Source organism: Tubulanus polymorphus, chromosome 11 (genome assembly GCF_964204645.1).
Source record: "Tubulanus polymorphus chromosome 11, tnTubPoly1.2, whole genome shotgun sequence".
NCBI lineage: Eukaryota > Metazoa > Nemertea > Palaeonemertea > Tubulaniformes > Tubulanidae > Tubulanus > Tubulanus polymorphus.
In genome coordinates this window covers 8,346,805-8,369,198 of record NC_134035.1, presented here as the reverse complement: position 1 = coordinate 8,369,198, position 22,394 = coordinate 8,346,805, and the positions used below count along the sequence as shown (strand labels likewise).

Genomic DNA, 22,394 nt, shown 5'->3' with positions numbered 1-22,394 from the left:
ACGACGAATGATTTATGTTTGATCGGCGAGCGCAATGTTTGCAGGTTGGGCATATAATCGCTAAAACTAACTAGATAAGACGTTAATTAGTGGAAAATGCGATAGAATATCCCGGGATACAACTGACATGGCCTCCCCGTAATCTGCGCTAAATAGCCGATATATATATATATATATATATACATGTTGCAGCGTGTTTATATACATACCTCGACGTCCGTGAGATCGCAGGGGCGGATCCAGATTGGCACGCACCCTCCCAAAATTGTGCCATTTTTCCTGGCCCCAATTTCATTCTAATACGTTTTTATAAATACATGTGTAGTTTCGCCGTTGCCATAACGCAGAAACATGTTCTCAGATGCTCGGAAGAGTTACTGTAAGATTGTCAGAAATTTCCCCTATTTTCCCTACGGGTTTCGCAGTTGCCTTTTTCTGCCAACGCTTAGCCAAATGAAATTGGTATATTGGTTAGTTTTGATTTTGGAGTAAGAAGAAATGAATTCCAGTGTAGGTCTATCGTTCGCGGTCGATCAGTGCTATTGAACGGTTCTCATTTCTTCACTTCTTAATGAATGAATAGATGTTCAGGAAAATACGAGCGAAATTGGAGTGTGCGCTCAGAGCAGTATGCAAACCTACTCCGGATTGGGTTTGTGGAAATAGGCGTTTATCGTGAAACAAACCGACAATAATACGCTTTATTCGGCACTTACATTTAATAGATTTCCGACAAGTAGATGTTGTCGCATCGATTGATAAGTAACAGTTCCGTACTCCAATAATAAGCTAACTGAATAAACGAATGAATTTTATTAAAACTAGTAAAACTAGTGCTTATAAACTGTATTATTACTCTAAGGGATATTTGGCTGTTTGTTACAAAATCAGTGGTCGTTTAGTCAAAGTTAAATTTAGGATTAAAGTCTATCGCTACGCAAAAATACAATTGTTTAAAGCAAAAAATACACGAAAATTACAAGGTTTAAGTATAAATCTGCTTTGAACCAAAAAAACATAAATAACTAACTGAAGGATTTGTCAGAGTTGTGCTAGAAATAGCTTTTAATCATAGGTTTTCGAGTGTAATGTACTGACTGCAATCGCTGAAGCTGAAAAAAACCCGCAAAATACATCGCGGGTTATTGAAATTTACTTCCATTTCTTATCTGCGAAAGATGCAAGTGAGCCATTATTCTTCGGAGAGTATAAACGCAGCAGGCAATAAGCTGGTTTATGAAGTTCGGAGAAACCCCAGTAATTTCCTTCTCTTGTTAAACGCTCGTTCGTGTTCTTTTCGAACGATTTGTGCGGACGATTTTTATGCCCGGGTCGTCGGCGGATACGATCCCGGGCAGCTGAGGTCGGGATCTTTGTTTGTAAACGCGCGCTCGACTTGCACGTTCGTCGACTGTATATTTAGACGCTAAAATACACGTAAAACACCAGGAAATATATACACAACAAGTAAAAATGATATCGCAGAGTCATCTACACGAACGCGAAACCATGAGAAAATGTTAGCTTACTATCTATAGATTCCAATTCTATTTTAAGTCGGTTTCAAGCAGGTGTCTGCGTGCTTCGTATTGTTACAGTTTCTGGAACGGAGCCCGATTTTATTTCTGTCCATCCCGAGATAAATGGCGCAGCCATGTTGCAAAATAATGCCGACCTGATTTTTGTATTTGTACATGTGGAAAAAATTGCAATTCCAGTACGAAACGGGTCGGATGTACGGAATCTATGTAGTTAGGCTCAATGCTCAAAGCTTATACTAAACTGATTTTACTTAAGAGAAGTACGTGCGATCAATTTTGCCGTATTTTATTATAATGTTCCGTGGGACGATATCAGGATACTGTAATTTGGATATCTCTCGTCCACTAAGTACGTACATCTTCAAGGACCTCCTATCAGGAAAGTACGTACATTTTTCTTTAACCGAAAAATCACGTATCGGAGGCTCCGGTTTGGCGATGACCAGGCCGCGATCACTTAATGCAATAAACCTATACGCTGCTGCACAATCGCAGTATAAGTTCGAATCCCTGATATAACGCGTAAACAAACATGCGGACATTTTCTACCACAAACCGAATCCTAGATTTTGAAGTGAAGTTTAATCTGTTTGACTGCATAAAAAGTAAATGACTTAGCCTTATATGAAAAATCCACAACTTGGTCGGAAATAACTTGGTCAGAACTATCGGTTCAGTGTTCACCAAACTGTTTCTATTGTAATGAGGATACGAAAGGAATAGTGCATGCGCATAATCCACAAAAAAATAAACGGATGTTTTATCCAGCAAATTGATAATTAATTACGATGTCATTACCATGAGTTTTGAAGGTATTTTCATGTAATCTCGTTATTACTGATAATGTATAAGTTATCGCGTAATCGTTATTTGTAATTGCAGAAGGCAGTACCGCCTGGTTCCCCGTGGCCTATGCCGAAAATTTGGAAGAACTCGACGACAATGATGACGATCAACAAAGACGATTTTACGTTCACGGGCAGTATAAAAGGGTGTGATATAGTAGACAGTGCCCTAAAAAGGTTTGTACGTCGAAAAAGGAAAAATAGATCAGGATGTCATAGTCATAGATAATAAAATTATACCAATGATAGATAAACGGCAAAGTAATTCAAAACTCGTTGTCTGAATAGATACAAGACGATAATCTTTCCGGACGATTTTACGAATCAAGAAGATGCATTTCTACCCGTTCTGAAAGGTCTACACGTTGAAGTAACGAGCAAAAAGTGCGATTTCAGTCCGAAATTCAATATGATAGAATCGTGTAAGTAATCTATATCTTCCTCTCAACTGGTGTCTTTATAATTAAATATGTATAACTTTAGATAGTTAAAAAGCGAAAACTCTCGACATTATAGATTGTTCATAGTTATTCGAATTCAAGTTAGTTTCATTACTTTGATTTCGGGATTTCTAACCCTGCCTGATCGTATTCTAGTTAACGTAAAAAGAAAATATGTCATGAATAAATCAATCGATCGATCAATCAATCGATCATCAATCAATCAATCGATCAATCAATTACTTTCAAGTACAACTTACAGCATAATGTAGAAGCAGTATACAAATAGAGTAAATGAGACTTGGAGGGATCTGCAGAAACTGATTCTAAGATTCCTGACCCTAAGAATTGCTCAAATGTCAGATGTAAAGAAATCAAAATATGGTCGTCGATTTATTTATAACAAATTGTTTTACATTTCTCAGGCAATTCGTAGCTGAAATGTTATTGTTTATGTGTTATCGGACTGAAATCACATCATAGACACTTCCTCTCATTGTATTTTGCTTGAACCTAATGCGAAAAATATTATGCTGATTTGTAGATAATATAAAGGTCTCCTCTAATAAGATTGCTCGGGTCATAGCAAAAAACGTATGGGGTGCATTGCGAGGATTGGCAACATTCAGTCAGCTGATCTGGGCAAGCCCGGATAACAAGGTAACTAGCCAGCCAGCGTCTAGTACATATATACATATATTTCTTTTATGTATTATCTCGTTCTAATTTCTTCGCAAAATAAAGCGATATGTCTGCTGCGTCGTAATGGTTGGTATAATTCGCGTGTTTATGGAAAATGTTTTAACAGACCGAATTCGAAATGTAACGCGTATCGGATTATTTTGATATAACTTTATACCAACATCGCCACTTGTCGAAAAGTAGGACTGGTATGTTTGCACGGTTAGATACCATCGTATATTCTTATGAGCGACGGATATTGCAGTATCATTTCCGAGCAGTTGTCTAGAGGTCTCGAATTCCGTTTAACCTCGCCGGGTTGCCCCCGAATGCCAAAAATGCATTCTTCGAATAGTGCGTATAGACGGCTAGAGCCAACTTTACATCGATATGAAATGCCGAGAAATAGAATAAGAAAGAAAGAAGAAAATCTTGACCGTTATTTCAGTCCCCAGCAGCGGTTTACAAATAGGTTCGAACACATCTGCGACTGAACCTTAGAATTCGATCCCCGTAAAACCATTGCTTATTATGTGTTTTATTCGAAACCGTGGCATATGTTGTTTTGTGTTATTATTCGGATCCGAAAGAAAACACATTCTTAATTTTGAAAGAAAAATGTATCCATAAACTGCTCAAACCATGTTGGAAGTAACTGGTAGTGGTTAAAAAACTGCTTTGATATTTGAGCCAGCCTTGGACCGGAGCAACCTTTGATACCGAGGGAAATAGTCATCTGTCATCAGTTTTTAGAGTTATGTTTCAGTTGTATTTAAATATACTTCAAACCCCAATACAAATCTATCCTACAAACGAGTCTATTTAACGGATATCTACCAATATATCTACCACATTTACCAGCGTTCTGCAGCCTGATACCCGCGCAGCAGACATCCCAAAACCCGCCGAGAAAGAAAAATGGCAATTTCACTGTTCAGTGCTCTAATATGATTCAGGTTCGAATAAACCACACGGAAATCGAAGATTCGCCGAGATTTTCACATCGAGGGATACTCGTAGATACAGCTAGACACTACATTCCAGTGGCCGTTTTATTACGTAACTTAGTAAGTGCGAACAAGTGTATTCACCGATAATTGGTTTGCGATAACTTGCTAATCAGTAATATAGATAAATATAAACGCGCTTAACGAACGAAAATGCACAGAATTGGTTATCAATTACAAGTCGACGAACAGAAAGAGTCTGGAAATAATACGGGATACCGGTACCGCCAGATTGCGCGACAGAACACTGGGTCGGCCAGTCTATTATGTTATCTTTATTACCGTTTATGTAACTATTGTAAATACTGTTTTCCTCCATATATCATGGAAATGGTCGGAGTGTAATAAATATTCGTATTCGTATTCGTACTCGCATTCATTCGTACTGAAAATCAGTTCATTTTCGATGAACTTTGAACTTGATATTAATTAGTCTTACAAATACGAAAATTATCAAACAAGTCGTTGAATAGATATAAGATCTGCTTTGTCACTCAGTGTATGTGGTAGAGATTTCGCTGAAAATTTGATTAACTTAGGAGAAAGATAGATTAGAATCATATTTAGATGTAGAAGGAAACGCGGTAACCCAGTGCCACAAGCGATTATCGCCGAATCCTCACTTCCCTCGTCAGTAGCCTTGCCGGTATCCCATTGCAAATTGTAACTAATAGGACTATTCAGAAATATGAGTATGGCGGCTGATTCGGACCATGAAAGAAAAATTCGATACGGCTAGACGAACGATAAAAATGTTTACATGGACGCTGGTTTTTTGTTGTTATTCTACTCGCACGAGAATTCAAAACAAATGGTTTTCTCGTGCGAGAAAACAAAAAAGTTTGGTTTAGAAAAAAGGAGAGCTTGGTTTTCTCGTGCGAGAAAAATATTTTGGTTTCGAATTTAAAACATTTTGGTTTTCTCGTGTGAGAATTCATGAAGTTTAGTCGTGGGAGAATTAAGAAAATCGCGTTCATGTTAAAAGATTTTATGGCCCGAATCAGCTACCATATATAGAAGTAAAAATATCATTAAAGTCATAATCATTATGGATCCGTGGTTGATTGGTTATGTTTTTTTTTTCTGTAATCATTTCATGCCTCAGGATGCAATGGAATTCAACAAATTCAACGTGTTGCACTGGCATATCATCGATGATCAGTCGTTCCCTTATCAAAGCAATACATTCCCCGAGCTTCATAATCAGGTATGTAAAATCGTGAATTCGACCGCGTGCTTTTTCTTAAATGGGCCGTTCCGCTCCGAAGCAATATACACATATGATGATCCCCTTCGACCTTAAAATGGGGATTGATCCAGTTGTTTATTTGATTGGTAGGTTTCGTCTGATTTGTTTTGATTTAGTGTCCCTTGCAGACCCACCACACCTGCCGGGAGCGAAATAAGGGGCTTGATTTTGAAATCGGAAATCGAAGTACAGATATAGTTGTGTGATCTCTGGTTTACTGATTTTTTTTGTTTAAATCGAAGTACATAATTGGGAAATTCGGTTCCGGTTCATTCAAACAATCTTCCATTCAGTCTGAACCGGCAAGCGACTGATTGGGGTGAATTTTGTTGGCTGTCTTATTTAGTGCATCGAGATTTCGGAAGTTACTATTTTACAAGGTTGAAGATGGACCAGTATTAACTTCGAAATGAAACTGATCCGAGGGATTTTTCTATATTTTCTCCGGTGTTTCGTCGTTTCAGGCAGCTTATTCGAGCTATCATACGTATTCATCTGCCTCGGTAGCTGAAGTGATAGAACACGCTAGACTCAGAGGGATTCGTGTTATACCAGAAATTGGGACGCCCAGGCACACGTACTCGATCGGCCGTTCACATCCCGGTAAGTATACTCGCTGCAACTAGAATTAATCGGTTTCTATTTCTAATCTTAGAGAAATGGAAAAAATGTTAGAAATAAAAGTTAGATTCGAAGATTGAATACGAGAAATTCTATATCGACATTATGACCTTACGGGAGAAGCATTGCAAAATTTCAAAATGTTCTTATTCTATCTGGTTTGAACTGAAGTCCGCGTTTTATGAGTCGTTTTATTTTTTAAATAAATATTTCAGTCAATGAAGTCAGATTTCTCACCCCGAAGTCGAAATGTTGAGTTCTTTTTATAAAAGTTTATATGTTGGCCACATGCTGTTTTTTAATTGAACTTAATAACTATCATATAGTAACTTTAATGTCAAAGAAAACTTTTATGACAAGTACATCATTACATAACAATATTCAGTACAAAGGGATTTTAGCACTAGTAGCAATAGTTATTGTTTCTGCTAACCGTGCTGGAAATATAAGATCGCCGTTGAACGTCATTTATATCATCACGACGCTTCTACTTTTTTCAGAATTGATAATTCGCTGCAACGGTAGTAAACGGGCCGACGATATTCTCAATCCAGCGACGAATAAGACTTACGCGTTCCTCGAAAATTTATACACAGAGATCTCCGAAGTTTTCCGAGACAAATATATTCATATAGGAATGAACGACTTCGACATGTCGTGTTGGTAAGCTATCAAATGCTGACCCAGCTATAACACTAGATGGCGTGCGTATCTATAGTGCCGATTTCCTTATTGAATGTTCCAAACTTAACAATATACGAAGAGCTTTCCTAACACCTTTTTACGTAAAAAGACCTAACACTTTTAAAATGTCACAATGCTGAAAATGACAATATATTAATTAAACTCGCTAGATTTGTAAATGCTGGTCTCACGCTACTTAAGTAAAATTCATGTATACATATCTGTTATCTCTATTATTATTCTATTCTATGTGTATCTCTGTTATCTTGTTTTTTAAGTTTTGTAAACTGTAAATTTTATTGTGCAAATTCTTGTAACCTCGACTATATACCAATGTTTGGTTAGAGCGAAATAAATAAACCTTTAACCGACTAACTGACGATCGGTTTCGCTTAGTTCGCAAATAGTCGTCTAACTCCGATAATCGAAGTGCATTTAATCGTGAATTCGACTAAGAAATCTCGGCAGTATCCCATTATACTGAACGCATCATTCATTCAATGTTACTAGTTAATACTAACAAGTTTTAAGATCTGTCTGTCATGTGGGGTTGTCTTTGATCATACCCAAGGGGGGGGGGCAGTTTCGCATAAAGGCTTAACTCTCAACTCGATTTAAATTGTTCATTAATCCATAATCCAGTTGCTTTAAGAGTAAATCATTTTAGTTTTATAGACTCTTTCTTTATCGGAGGGGGCTACTAGGCTCACTTAAAACTTGTCCACTGTCAAGTGTCGCAGAAACAACACCGATTTCTCTTGTTTGCTTGCAGGAAAACCAACGAAGCCGTTTCTAATTATATGAAAAAATCCGGGCTCGTATTGATGTCTCAAATGGCTCGCTATTACGTCACTCGCATCCAAAAGTTGATAGAAAAGACCGCCAAAAACGCCATAGTCTGGGAAGACCCACTCGATATCGGGGTCAAGGTAAGTCATATCACTATACGTATGTAGGAAAGGAAGACTCTATGAAGCCTTATTGTTCCACTGTCTCCCTATGACCTCGTAGGTAGAGTTTTTCATGAATATTTACAATATTACCAACAATATCGGAGTTCAACAACGAAAATTAGTTGAATTTACTTTTCTGAAAAGAATGCTTCAATACCCGCCTCCGCAGATCAATTTGAAAGAAGGAATGTATCATTTTTCTAATAAATCTCATAAGTGGGATAAAAGCAATCGGTCCAAAACATCAGTTTAACCAATATTGTCGTTTTAGTCTGCAATATTGTGGGTCTTGTAAACAGAAACATGTTTCCGAGCGTTTCCTGTGTCCTGCGCGTCTATACGAAAAAGGAGGAACATGGTTCGGTAAACATTGTTTCCGAGATCAAACAAGTTGGAATCCGCGTCTTTTTCTTTCCATGTTTACCTACATCGTGTGCGTTGAATTTTAAATTCCATGTTTCTGTTTTCCGTGTTCCCTGCATCGTGTGCATTGGGCTTTTTAGCCTCGCGACTTTAGCATCAATATTGATCCGATTGTTTTTTTCTATGTTCGCTGTCGTATAGATGCATAGACGAACTGTGATAGTGCAGGTGTATAAAAACTGGAAACGGGATCCGATCGGAACTGTGGTCAGACAAGAATATCGAGTGATTGATTCGACGTGTTGGAATACGTCGAGTGTCCCTTCACCTGACGCGTGGAAAACTGACTATCTTTGCGATCCACATAAATTCCCAGGTACGTACCGGTAACTAGAACCATGTAAACTAACTTGATAAAAAACACAATTATGATATCGACAATGAATGATACGATATCATGTTAAGGATCTACAAAATTATTTTGAATTTGACTTTATGAATAACTGAATTGAATTGAATTGACCGGCAGCCAGTGTGATCACATTATGACATATTCAATCAACATTCATCATCAAAAGGACATTTATCAAATAGGCCTAAAATATTGGCCTATCAATATTTGATATAATGATATTTGATATGATATATAATTGATAGAGTAACCATAATCGAACGCCAAATTTCACAATTGTAATTGTTATTTTGAAACGCTTATATCGATGACGGAGTGCACATCAACCCACACAGTACCTCTTAAATAAGGCTTAGTAGTTATCAATGTATATAAACTGTATTGTAACGGTTTTTATGGCTTCAATAAGAATACCCCAACCCCGCATGCAAAATACGTTTACGAACATAACTCGGGGATTTCCCTTTATCGAATTACACAAAAGCCAGTTAATGATACTTTCAAGTGTACTACTTGTATATTGGTATATTGGTATAGGGATAATGTATAAGGTACAATAGCCATATGTATTCAGACGTGGAGACGAGATGATGAAATTGAAGACGCACCATACAATGTATACAAATTCAAAAGACTCAAAACAAATTTGAATTTTGTTTACTAAATCTGCAGCGAAGAGGCCCGACGTTTCGGGCTGTCTCTATGAATTGGGTTTTGATTCAATATATGTAATGTAAATTGTTGCGTTTGGAAAAATCTGCATTCCATTTCCTTCATACAGTGTTTGAATTACGCTTTTCAAGCAAGGAACAGCAAAGCTGATTGATATTCCATCAATTCAAACAAGAGATTTTTATGAATTCCATCAGTGCTGTCACGACGAATTTCGATATTTGCTCAATGCCCAGAAATGACAATATTTGTTTCGAAACTCAGTGTATTGTATTTGGAAAATATATTGAAAGAAATTGAAACTTAAGACAAGATAACCATTGATGAAACACTATGTCCGTGTTTTAACAATATATAGAGAGTCTCACACTCATAAAACGAGTAAAAGATGAAGTCCGAAAGGTGTCTTCCGGCTAATAATTTATTGAATGGAAAATTCGACAGTCGAAACGTTGAATCAATAAATCATTCGCTTGACGGAAACTTTTCGGACTTAATCGTTCTCGATTCATTAGTGCGACATTCTCTATATTTAGGCAAGATAACCTATGTAATAATTAATTCATGTGAACCTTATATGTAAAAGCAAAACACCTGTCATTTTATAACTTTTTTTTGTATTATATGCCGTGACTTAAAAGTCCTTTCGTGGACTGGGTACTATTTTAAAATACCACACAAGTAAACAAATGATATTAGCTACCAAGCGCAGTTGGCTAACTTGAGTGAAAATGCACAGTTATGTAGCTAAAATAATGTACAAGATACGCGTGACATCCGCGCATAACCTCTTTTAAAATTTTTAATGGAACTGTTGACCAATAAGATTAGCCCAACCATAAAACCACATGGTACGGCCGCAATGACATGAACTGGTTTTTGACGAAAGCTAAGCATATTCTAAAATGAAACGACTGTATGAAACGATTGTTTTTGCTCGTGTCTTTGTAGGGTCCATATTAGACTACGACCTTGTCGTTGGCGGTGAAATGTTACACTGGGGAATGCAGATCGGTTCGTCAAATTTCTTTGGATCATTATGGTAATTTATACTAATGTTTCTCAATTCGGCAATGATATCCAATTGGAACCTATAACTATTGACGATGAAGATTTTCATTAGATCTATACGACGAATTGAATGCCAAATTATTTCTTTACGCAAACCGAAATTTTGTTTCTGGAAATAAGAGGAAACTTAGAATACTGCGGTAATCTAGAAAGTTTATCAAACTTCAGTTTACGTTTCTATAGTCAAATTCATAACCTTATATGTAACCTTTCAGTCGGCGGAATCTTGGTCGGCATCGTAGCGCTTCAAAAATATTCATTACCCAAATGCTTGAATTCTTCGAAGCATCTTCCGTGACTTTAAGTTTCTTTTTCTTCAAACGTGTTGTTGTTTAATTTTTCGAACAGGCCGAGGGCGGCGGCCGTGGCAGAACGATTGTGGAGTACAAAATCTACCCGCGATTTAGATGACGCCATATTCCGGCTGGAAGAACAGCGATGTCGCATGATCATGTAAGCTTTTGACCCGGAACAAAATAGTATTTGGAACCGCCTCCCGAATATACTATCATCCAGGCACCCGGCCGCGTGTGATTCGTCTATTGGCTTATTGGAACCAAGATAAAACTCATCCAAATAGTTTATGATTTGATTTTTTTTGAATATCTCCGTGAAACCCCGCCCACATTTCGGCCTCATGACGCCCGATGATTGACAGGAGTACAACGTGCCCTTCACGTCGAGCAGTAGAGGTCTTGCATGTGACATTATAGTTCGTTCGCCAACCATGAGTACAACCAGTGCTGGAGACTTACATATTATGATAATCAAAAGATAATCAGAAGAGTTTCAAACTTCAAGGGTTGCTTTCAAGTGAATAGGGAAGTTTCCAGTTACCAGGCACCATTTTGAGAAGGTCCTAAAGGTCCCGCATTGTTGTACAGATTTTAACATTTTTAAAACTAAAACCTCTAGCGCGATTAATTGTCGTACATCCCTCTTTTGGCACAAAATTAAAACTTATGAATCGTTATAAAGGTGACAATTTCTATTTTCTGGTGGTGTTAAATTTTGCGGTTGACCACCAACCATTATGCCATAGTTCGCGTCGAAAAAGTACATGGCATAAAGACCTCTATAAATAAATGTTCAGTTTTGATTTCTTTCTCTCTATTTCTAGGTTAGGGATTCCATCGTCGCCTGTGATACCCGGCTACTGTCGAGAAGAATACGACGGATACTTCAGGCCAAGCAGCTCAGCTTCTAAATACACCTCATCGGCTGCCATGATGTACATCGCGCTGGCCTGTATATTCGACCTGTTGAGCCAATTTTTTACCGGTCACGACTACGGTGAATACCCGCACTCAGCAGAACCCTCTTGATGACCCGAAGCCCCTGACGCATTTGCCTTAGTCTATTCGAGAGTTTTTTTGCGTTCAGAAATATGCACCAACCAATAAAATACAAAACGTACATTTACGCACAAAAAAAAATCCCATACAAAACGTAAAACAGAAACTGAAAGCAACGCGGTCTAGAAATGTAAACAGAAACTCTGAGACTGCTGCTATATTTTGAGATGCATTTTACTCCAGGGTTAATTGATTGAAAAGGAACAAATAAAACCAGTTGATGTCCAGATGAACAAATAAAACCGGTGAGTCCAGATGATCTAATAGTATCGGAGTCAACCTATCTAAAATGCGATACTAGATCACCGTTTTGTGCGTATAGTTAAGTTCTCAATATAAGCTCGGTTTCAAATTTGTAACTCCATGCGCCAAGCTGGCAAATCCCCGTAAGTTATAATTGTGTTTTTTTATGATTGTTCTTCCGATTGAGTAGGGGGATCTCGGGTTTTCAAAGTAGGGGTGTTTACTCTACTGGCCTTTCTCCAGAACATTTTGAAAGATTGGCCTAATTTTCATGCGTTGTAAGCGTTTTTAGGCACTGTTTTATAATCTCGTACTTTTGAAATATAACGGTATTTTGATATGTAGCGATAGAATAAAAACTGAATAAGAAGGAAATTTCGGAAAGGGGGTTGCTATAGCACCCAACGCACACCTCCTGGATCCGTGCCTGTTGAGACATGGTGCATTTCTATTGGGAAATATGACACGACACCAAAATGGCTGCGCGTAAGCACCGTTTGTTGATCAAAATGTAAGTGGGAGTGAATAAACACAGCAGGTTAGTGTTGATCATCTAAAACCAACAAACACACGCAGCGCAAAATCTATTAAGCTAGAATTTGATGTTATCCTTCAAACGATTCGACCGTAACAAACATGTATAAAAAATGTAACTGGAATGGACGACCGAATGAAGGGCGACGTGAGTGAATGTTGTATCAAAACTCGTGTTCTCCATTTCTACCAAAACAGAGGTTTTTCGTCGAAGTAAAAACTCGCATTAAAATGAAGAGAAAATACTAGAGAGAAGTTTAATATTTTCAAGATCAGAATTTGATTTGACTCGAAACGTCAGATTTTATTATAGGTTTTTTTTATTATTTTGTTGTGCATTTTTACATTATTGATATCAGACAGTCACTCGTCTATGGAAACCAACGAAGGTTTCTATTATCTGAGATAAACTCTCGCAAATTTTTCTAGAACATTTTTCATGTTAGATCGTTTTTCAGTTTACAAAGCTTTCTATTCCTTCAAGAATCTTCAACTATCTAAGAACACATTCTCTAATAGACAATTCCCTCTACGTTATTTCCATATGCGTATAAAACCATTTCTGCGTTATAACACTATAATTTCCATCTATTCCAGCGTGAAAATTTATATAAGCGTGGGCACGAGTCTTGTTTTGAAATGTTCGTAAAATATTCAATACAAAACATAATAGTACGATAACCACACTCAAACGTGGAGAACGGATAATAAGATAAAAACCCACTATGTGGAAATTAAAAGAATTTTAAAATCTAGAATTTATTTATTCAAAAAATCTAAAAAGTAAAATACACGAAGTTTCGATCCCACCCTAGAGATGCTCTCACACCTGACGATGATCTCTAGGGTGAGATCGAAACATCGTGTATTTAACATATTAGATTTTTTGAATAAACAAATTCTAGATTGTAAAATTCTTTTAATTTCTACATAGTGTGTTTTTATCTTACAAAACATAATATTTACAACGAGACGAGTAGTAATTTAAAGGTTAACTATTTCATTAGACGCATGCGAGTGTAAAATAGTTAACATAAATAGTACTTCTTGACTCGTTGCATTCACTCTACACCCGCAGTTAACACGGCTCCTCTATACGAAACATAATATTTCAAGTGACTTTTTCGTATGAACAATTTTTCTAACGGTGGACGACACTGTCTTTCCTCCGGCCGAATTTTGAATACGTTTTTTCAACAAGTATCTTTGGTTTTTAGCTAGTTATGGCTAGTCTAGAATACTGATACTGGACAATTTTATATCAAGAATTACTTTCAAAAATTACTTTCTACTGACTGAAGTTTTAGTACTGTTTGTCGCGTTTCACAACGCAAATACAATGTCATATGTAAATAGTCCCGTTTGTGATCTCATGATTATAATTTGATTGATGTATCGATCCCATTTTCCTGTATTTTTAAAACAAAAATTGTTTCTTTCCGTCAAAACATTAAACCTAAACACGATTTCATTAACATGATTTGTTATTAAACAAAGCGAAATGTGTTCGCTTGATTTGATGGACTCGAACAGTTCACATGTGCTGGATGATACCGGAATCTTGGGTTTAACCCAACAGACATTATTCAAGAAAAAAAAGCTTTTCCACTTCGGGATCTAAGTTGTATTGAATTATATGTTCTGTAGATTGCGATATTCGCGTGTACGTCATGTACCATCCATTTCGGGGGTGCAAAACTTCATATTTTCTTTTCTTAATAAAAAAGCTTATTGTTTCTTCGCGCTAAAATCCGACAGTAAGTCCAGAAAAAGACGAAATGTCTAGAAAATGAATAATGTATATTATTGAGCTACGTTTCGGCTACATTCTGATAGCCATCACCAGGCTCAATGATGCATTTCATTCGTTTTCAACAGAACTTTTCGCCGTTTTCTAAATTTATGGTGAATGAATGAATGAATACTAAAATGAATGAATATTCGAGAAAAGGACAACTCCAAGCCGATGGAATCATTTTACGTATTCATCGCGCTCTGAATTGTGAAACCTCTCGACCTATAGCGTATTTGCCAATGCTCAAAGGATGTAGCTATTTTGTTCGTTTGTTTTTCCTCTTTTTTAAGATGCGTCGATTTATAATTTCCCAAAACCGTTTTGTTTTCTCAAAGTTCCCCTCAAAACATATTGTCTCCGTAACGTTGTGTAAATTCTAAGTGAAGATTTGGATGACCCAAAGAATACCCATCGAAGCGAAATCGTTTATATTTATCTTATCTTTACGTATTTCATCAATAAAATATATTTATATTTCACATTTTCCCGGAAAATAAGTCTTTATCTTAGGATTCTTGGTATTTTCCTTTCGTAAATGTCGATCAGTTTTATGTAGTGTCAACAGATCGATGACGTTTCGCAGATGTTCACGGTGAAAATGTGGATTAGTAAGGCGACATCGTCGAAAACATTTCATCAACTTAAGCCACACCAAAAGAAAACGTGTTTCTCGGGCCCGATCGACCCGATATTTCATTTTAAATAACTGCCTACTGACTATTTCATAATTTTGGATGAAATAACCTTTTTCAAAAATACATATGTGGCCGACTAACTACAAAGCTTTCCATTGTTCTATTTAATCAAATCGTTATGTCGGCACTGAGATCGACATCATGAAAATATTTCATTACATCAGATTTAACCATTTGATTCTGGAAATGGTACAGCCGTGTTCAGACAACTTTGCTAATCGGACATTGATGGCGACCCTGAATTGTAAAATGCCAGGAATTCCATATAAAATTCAGTATAGGCCTATTCAAGATATTCAAGTTTTTCTTTTTATAAACGCATTCTATGTAATCTTCTAGCTGCTAATCATATTTTTAACTGGAGATTTGGTGCTGTAAAAAATAAAAATTATTAACGGCAACCTAGCCACTTTCAGAAGAATACCCAATTTTTTCTGTAAAATGAAAAAATCCCTACCTGCCTATCCATTTTGGTGATTGCCCGAGAAACAGTATTTTTTGGTGTGGCCTTAAAGACATTTTTGCAATATATCAAAATAGTATACACGTAGAAACAGGGAAACTAGAACAAACTAGGGACTATTTGGATACGAAATTATGTAGCTGTTGTATTAGTGCGCGTATGAAGTCGGTTTTATTTGTTGGTGGCAAAATCTGACGTCCGCAATGCGTATCTTCGCCGACTTCAACTACCATGATGAGTATAATTTCAACTTCATTCGTAACTTCCCTCTGATAACATGCTTTTTCCATTGTCGAGATCTTTGAAGTTTTGTCTTTTTCTATAAATCGTTACCCGCAAGAGCTCTATTTGATGTAGGATTCAGCTCTTCGGAATTTTCTAGATTAAGTGCCCGCCTTGCTACTAATTCTTTATTGTAGACGTAAACCGGTACATGGCAAATACAAGCATCCGATATAATAGAATATTCACTGGTCCAGAGTATGTTCGATTCTGCGGCAATCAGGCCCGTTTAAAGGGTTCAAACACATGTCAACGTTAGCCCGCCCTGATGTGAGCAATGATTTTTTTTTTCTAATTCACTAATTTTTCACACTTTTTTACTAATTCTTGTCCAAACTTATTTTGACTGAAACAAAGTTCAGCAAAGCAATTGAAGCACGTTGAGCAAAACTATCAGAGGACTGTTGTTTTGTTGAACTAAAGTTTCATCCGTTTTCAACCCCAATACGTCAAAAGCTATGAAGTTGAGCATTTCGAGGAGCCCCGAGTAAGATTACGCACCTTTGGCACTTTTAGAATCTAGAACTGATTTATTTGGCTTAACAACAACAACAAATTAACTGAGGGCACTGAAAAAAATACATATCCAAATATTAGGATAAACAAAACCAATTACAGTATGATTTTATTTCCTTTTTCGCTGTTGGGCAATACTCGTACAGCCATATGGCGTGATCCTTACCTTATACAGAAATGGGTTTCCCATTTTATTTTTTTGAATTGAATTAAAACTTATCTTTTTTAGAATGTTACATTATTGGACGATATCACAAATATAAGTTAACCAAGAAATATGGAACAGGATATTCGGGCTACATGGAGAGACTGAAACAGTCTATCTAACCCGTATCACCCGGAGGCATCCACCCCACATTCATCACACTCACACACCATGCACACGAGTAGTAAACAGACGAATAGAAACAGAAAATGATTACACATTTTAAACATTAATAGAATTTACAAGATATTGTATAATGATTTGATATAAGTACGCTTGAAGGCAGGTTCGCTTTGCAATGATTGAATTGACTCTGAGAAGGTATTCCATAATAGGGGACCAGATATTTTAACAGAAGATTTTCTAGTTAAAGTTACTCTTAGTAACGCGCAGGTTGATGGTGAATTTAGTAATTGAAGTTTCAATAGGTATTAAAGGTTTTGGGTAATTTTGAATTGACGAATTCATGTACAAAAATAGCAAGTTGGAATTTGTTAATGTTAATTTTTATTACATTCAACCGAGGAAAAATAGGATCAGTGTGTTCTAAATAATGGGATTTGCTGACCAAACGGACAGCGTGTTTTTGTAAGATTATCAATGGATGCAGTTTATAATCAGAAGTTCTTCCCCCAAACAATATTGCAGTATTGAAGATATGACTCTATTAAAGATGAATAAAAGGTGCGTTAAGAATTAGAAGATAACCTGTGCTTGACTCGATGTAGAACACCAACACAACGTGGCACTTTTTTACATATAGATCTAATATGACAAAGATTGCATTTTTTTAAGTATTATGGTTGTACCAGTAATGCCCAAACCTAATTTATTAGATTCTTACAAAGTTGTTACATGACATACGAAAACCGATTCCACGGTACCTATGTAAAATCCTATAAATTTGTAAGGACAATAAATGCTATCATCTACAGCTAAATTGGTCCAGCAAACAACCATAAACAAGGCTACCGTGATATAAATGATAATATAGGTGGTAATGCAACTCAAATTTAAAAGACATTTTGTAGAAGTCACGTACTTTTTCTAGAATTAGTGGCTACTTTTTCAAAACCCCAAAGTTTACATCCAAACGTTAGGATCGATACCAACATATAGCTCTGGAGGTAGCTATGTACCTATGGAATAAGGATTGATACCACCATATAGCTCTATAGAGGTAGCTCTAATGGAATGCTTACGGACCTTTTTTAGTACGGTACAGAAAACATTACCAGTTCTGTCAAAGCTTTTCTACTGCAAGTAAAATTAAATTTCACCGCCAAGATATTCAAAGCAATTTACTGTTTCAATGTGGTTCCCATTTATAAAAAGATGTGTTCCTTATAGATCTACGTTGAACATCGAACCTCCCAAAGACTGGACAAGTAACGGGCCTGGGCAAGACAAGCTGTACGCACTAAATTAATTGAATATATGAATGATTCATTCCGCTTCAAAGGAATCTGTGGAATGTAAGTTAGTCGAATAGCCTTTTTAGGGAAATCTCATTGACATTCACAAACTTTTTTCCACTATGTGATATTAGAGCGAATATCTTATGAAAACATCATTTTTTTTTCTTGATCTATGTATAGATTTTGGTGTCATTGCAACGACCTATTCAACATTTCTACCACGCCAAAAATGTTCATTCAACTACTTTACACCCGTGAATTCGACAAAAAACCCAACACACACATATGATTCATTTATAGGCCATGATATCGGACAAGCCATATAGTACATTTCAAGATTTATTACGCCAAAGGAATTATGTCATCGAAACTGACTAACGATTTCTTCGAAATGTGACGAAGGGGAATCCCCGAGATATCACGTGACTGTATGTTTTCGATTACGCGGTGTGAAGTGCGTGCTAGATGCGCCAAAGAATATCGATAACGGCTAATTGTATATATTTCAAATCTCCGAAAGATACCATTTTAGCAAGGCGACGAACAAGAGGATGGACGCCCTAGCACATCGCACGAAGGTGAACATTTTTTCATTACTTAACAAAGCCGGTATACCGGAATACGTACCTCCCCTTGAAGCCGAAAAAAATTTGAAACAGTATGAGTCAAGGGGAGGTTTTACGATCTATTGAGTCTGCTAACCCACATTTTTCTAGTAAGATATTTCACTTCAATTCATCAGTCTCGGTGATGTCTTGACACGTCGAGAAATGATTAACAATATTGCGGAGAATATATCTCGAAAAGTTCGCGTGTGAAAAAAAATATATTGTGTGCATGTTAAACCTATAATTTGTGGACATTCTCTTGAAGGATGCCACGAATTTCAAAAACATATTTTCAAAAGAAATATCGTTGATTGTAAAACGTACGGAAATCTAGTGGAGAAACCTGTAGCATGCTTTGAAGATTGAAAATGGTTTTTCAAAAACAACAGCAATATATAGTGTATATCATACGGAGCCGAACATAATGTGTAATAACAAAATGTTACGTACATTACTCGACCACGTACCTAAAAGGATTATGCACAATAAGGGCTTCTATAAAGCAGGTACGGATCCTGGATTCTTGCGACTTTGTACATCACTCGCAAATGTTGTAAATTGCCCCTTGAACTCTCAATTTAAGGACTCTTATAAACTTCTCTCGCATAAATTTGTAGGAAAACGGCACGTTTAATGCCTGATAAGATGCTGCAAAATGCATCTAACCCATCCACGAATTTCCAAGGACGAAAGTCCAAAGACCGAAGTCTTAATTGCTAATACGGCTACACATACTCCTTTTAAATGACCGAAAAATGCGCTTCGATGTGTGTCACAAGACCTTAAAAAGTAGCTCTTGCATCTACAAATGTAAAGACTTAATGTTGCAAAGGAATTTTGCAATCACATAGTCAACTCCTTTGGCTAATAGCTAAACAACTGTAAAACCTGATTTTATAGTTTCTCTTTTAGAATGTCTATCAGACGATTCAAAATGTTATTTATATGATATATATTGCGTATAGGAGACGACGATAACAGAAATTAACCACATAAGTTATTTGAGAAACGTGGAAAATAGAACGTGGAAGAGAATTCTAGAATTTGAGAACTTCGACAAATAACGAAAATTGAAAGTCGAGTGACCTACTTTGTGTATGCATGATGTTGGTTAAATTTGGGGTGTGTCGTCGAGTAGTTTTCGGGAGCGATCGACCTCCCAATAATTCATAGAGAACAACGAAATGAACGAAATCGCTGGAATTCGTGTTAAGGCGTTTTGATTGCCAATTTGCCACCAAATGTTTCTTGAATGGTAACGATAATCGAATTGAAAAATTCAGACACGCCTGTAGAAAATAAATCGATAATTGCATTTAGCGTTTTACCCGTAGACACTCATTCGCAGGGGTGATTTATGATTTTGGGCTAAAAAATTCATGCCTCGTTTTTCATTTCTGCTGCGCTTTAAGGCCGACCCGGCCGGCCGCCTATTATACCCTGTACTTATTTCTCAGAATCACGATCAAGCTAACCATTATAGACCAGGCAGCTATAGCAATGAACTGATTTTGACAAATTTTATTGCGATTTACAAAATGACCCGGTAGCCGATTAGCAGAAACAAGTTGCCATTTTTTAGCCTAAACATCGAACATCCAAACTCGCTATAGGGACAGCTTATACGCTATGGTGCAAAAAACTCACGCGCATATATTTCGTTGAAAATACCTGTCATTTTTTAATTCAAATTGATTCTTTTGAAATACGAAATGATTCGATAAACATAATGTATGGATTGAAATTGTTCCCGCATTTCAAACAACATAAACTGTTTGTGATCAGTTGAAATACGATTTTTAAAAATCTTTTAATTAAGCAAATGGTCCCTGTTATTTATTTGATTGGTTAATTTTGATTTGAATTTTAATTTTGTATCACTTGTAAACCCACCACACCAGCCGGTCGCGAAACATCGAAGTACAGATATGATTGGACGATCGGTCGAATTTACATACATATTTCTTGGAAAGCGATTTTTTTTCGAATCAGAACCCGGTCACCGTTTTATCAGTAAAGTATGCCGATGGCTTTGTTTATAGGTAAACATAAACGACGACATTTTCTCTCGGCTTATTTTTAGCATCTGACTACGAAAACTGGTCGCGATTAATCCGATCTAGGTAACTATACACGTAGGCGTCGCCCCGTTTGAAGACTATAAACCGACGCGCCGAACAATCAGAAATCGTTACGTGTTTAACGCGTGTTTTTCTAAATCGTATCAAACTTCCGCGTTGCTTAAAACATGCCAAATGCGCTCGGGGTTAGTGGTTCCGACTGAGCCATTAGCTCGGTTATATGTTCGATCTCTGCGACCGAAGAAGTATTACAACTCAAGTCGACTGGAGTTTTCTTAGAGCAGAATATGCGTCGACGGAAGAATAGCCGCCGGAAACAGGGTCGAAATGCTTTACGGGAGCTGCTTATTTGGCAAGGGTTTCATCGCCCAGTAACTATTGTATTTGAATTAGTACTGGCCATTGAAATCCCTTATTGAATATGCCATAACCAACACGACAGACAAATCATAATGATGTACTTGATGAGATTTATAGATTTTGATTTAGTATAAGATTTTCATAATGAACTTTTTTCAATTCAAAAGATCGATTTTCTAGTTCGTTTTGGTGTAAATAACCTAATTCTAATGTAGAGGTATCGTGAGAATTATCAGAGAACTCCCTCTCGCAACTGGGAATATAGATCCTGACTTCACCCATTTCACTCCATGAAGGCATTATAAATTTTCATTAAAAAACAATGAACTTTTAAATGCGAAATCCAGCGGCTAGTTTTGCGATCACTTTTCATTAACCCCTAACATTAAAACTGATCTTTTTTTCTAACTAGGCATAGGGGCGTGTTTTGCAAACTCAGAATTGTTAATTTATACTGGGTGGTTTTGAATTAGAATCTATCAACTCATACGATATACGATTTTTCTTTTAAAGAAAATCCGAAGATTGATTAGTTGCTCATTCTCAATGATATCAATGACGCTATTCCCACCTTATTTCAAACATGCTTATATTTTTGCGATACGCTTTGGTAAAACTCTCGATGAAAGACGGCATCGATTCGTCTGTTTCAGGCCATCGCAACGACCGTGTTGATGAGGCTACTCAGGAGTGTAAATACGGGCACACCGGAGCACAGGCCACTTCTCGTCCTGTTGCCTAGGAGATCCCGACGCGCGCAATCGGCTGCGTACACCTATTATTCTTCGATACCGATTTGAAACCATTGTCTGGGATATGGTCGCGATAATATTAAGCATTGCTACGGGTGTGTACCAAGGGACGACATAAACATACTTGACCACCATACTACGCGTATAGAAGACTATGGACTTTCTTCGATCAGCAACTAGGTATGTTAATACGCAGAACCAGTACATCTCTTGACTAAATCATAAATTCTTCCTATCGGAGTTACAACGAATTTCAAGGGACCAGGAAATATGTTCGCTAAGCGATAGTTGTATGAAATTATTAAAATTGTCCTATTTGGGAAGAAATTCCAGGGTTGCATAATAACCGATAAATCATTAAATCCGAGCTCGTTATAAACAGGTTTATGAATGAGGTGTAATGGATTTTGTCCGGATCTTTGCTACGATCCATGAATTCTACCCTCAATTGTTATCTCTCCTACGGTATCTATCATTTCTAATCAAATACTTTGGTTCCTATGTATTAATGTATTATAACATATTCTCTTGATTGTTGCCCTAGGGTG

At 36.8% G+C, this 22,394-nt stretch overlaps 1 protein-coding gene across 1 annotated transcript; it reads left to right on the top strand.

Moving 5' to 3' along the window:
* The first annotated feature begins 2,762 nt into the window (after positions 1–2,762).
* LOC141913258 (beta-hexosaminidase subunit beta-like) lies at positions 2,763–22,000 on the top strand. Its single transcript, XM_074804733.1, has 14 exons — positions 2,763–2,808; positions 3,371–3,486; positions 4,464–4,574; positions 5,620–5,721; positions 6,228–6,366; positions 6,885–7,047; positions 7,841–7,997; positions 8,586–8,760; positions 10,420–10,510; positions 10,888–10,992; positions 11,660–12,139; positions 17,978–18,102; positions 18,226–18,623; positions 21,748–22,000. The coding sequence occupies exons 1-11, from the start codon at positions 2,796–2,798 to the stop codon at positions 11,862–11,864; spliced, it is 1,377 nt and encodes a 458-aa protein (XP_074660834.1). The 5' UTR covers positions 2,763–2,795; the 3' UTR covers positions 11,865–12,139; positions 17,978–18,102; positions 18,226–18,623; positions 21,748–22,000.
* The last annotated feature ends 394 nt before the right edge of the window (positions 22,001–22,394 follow it).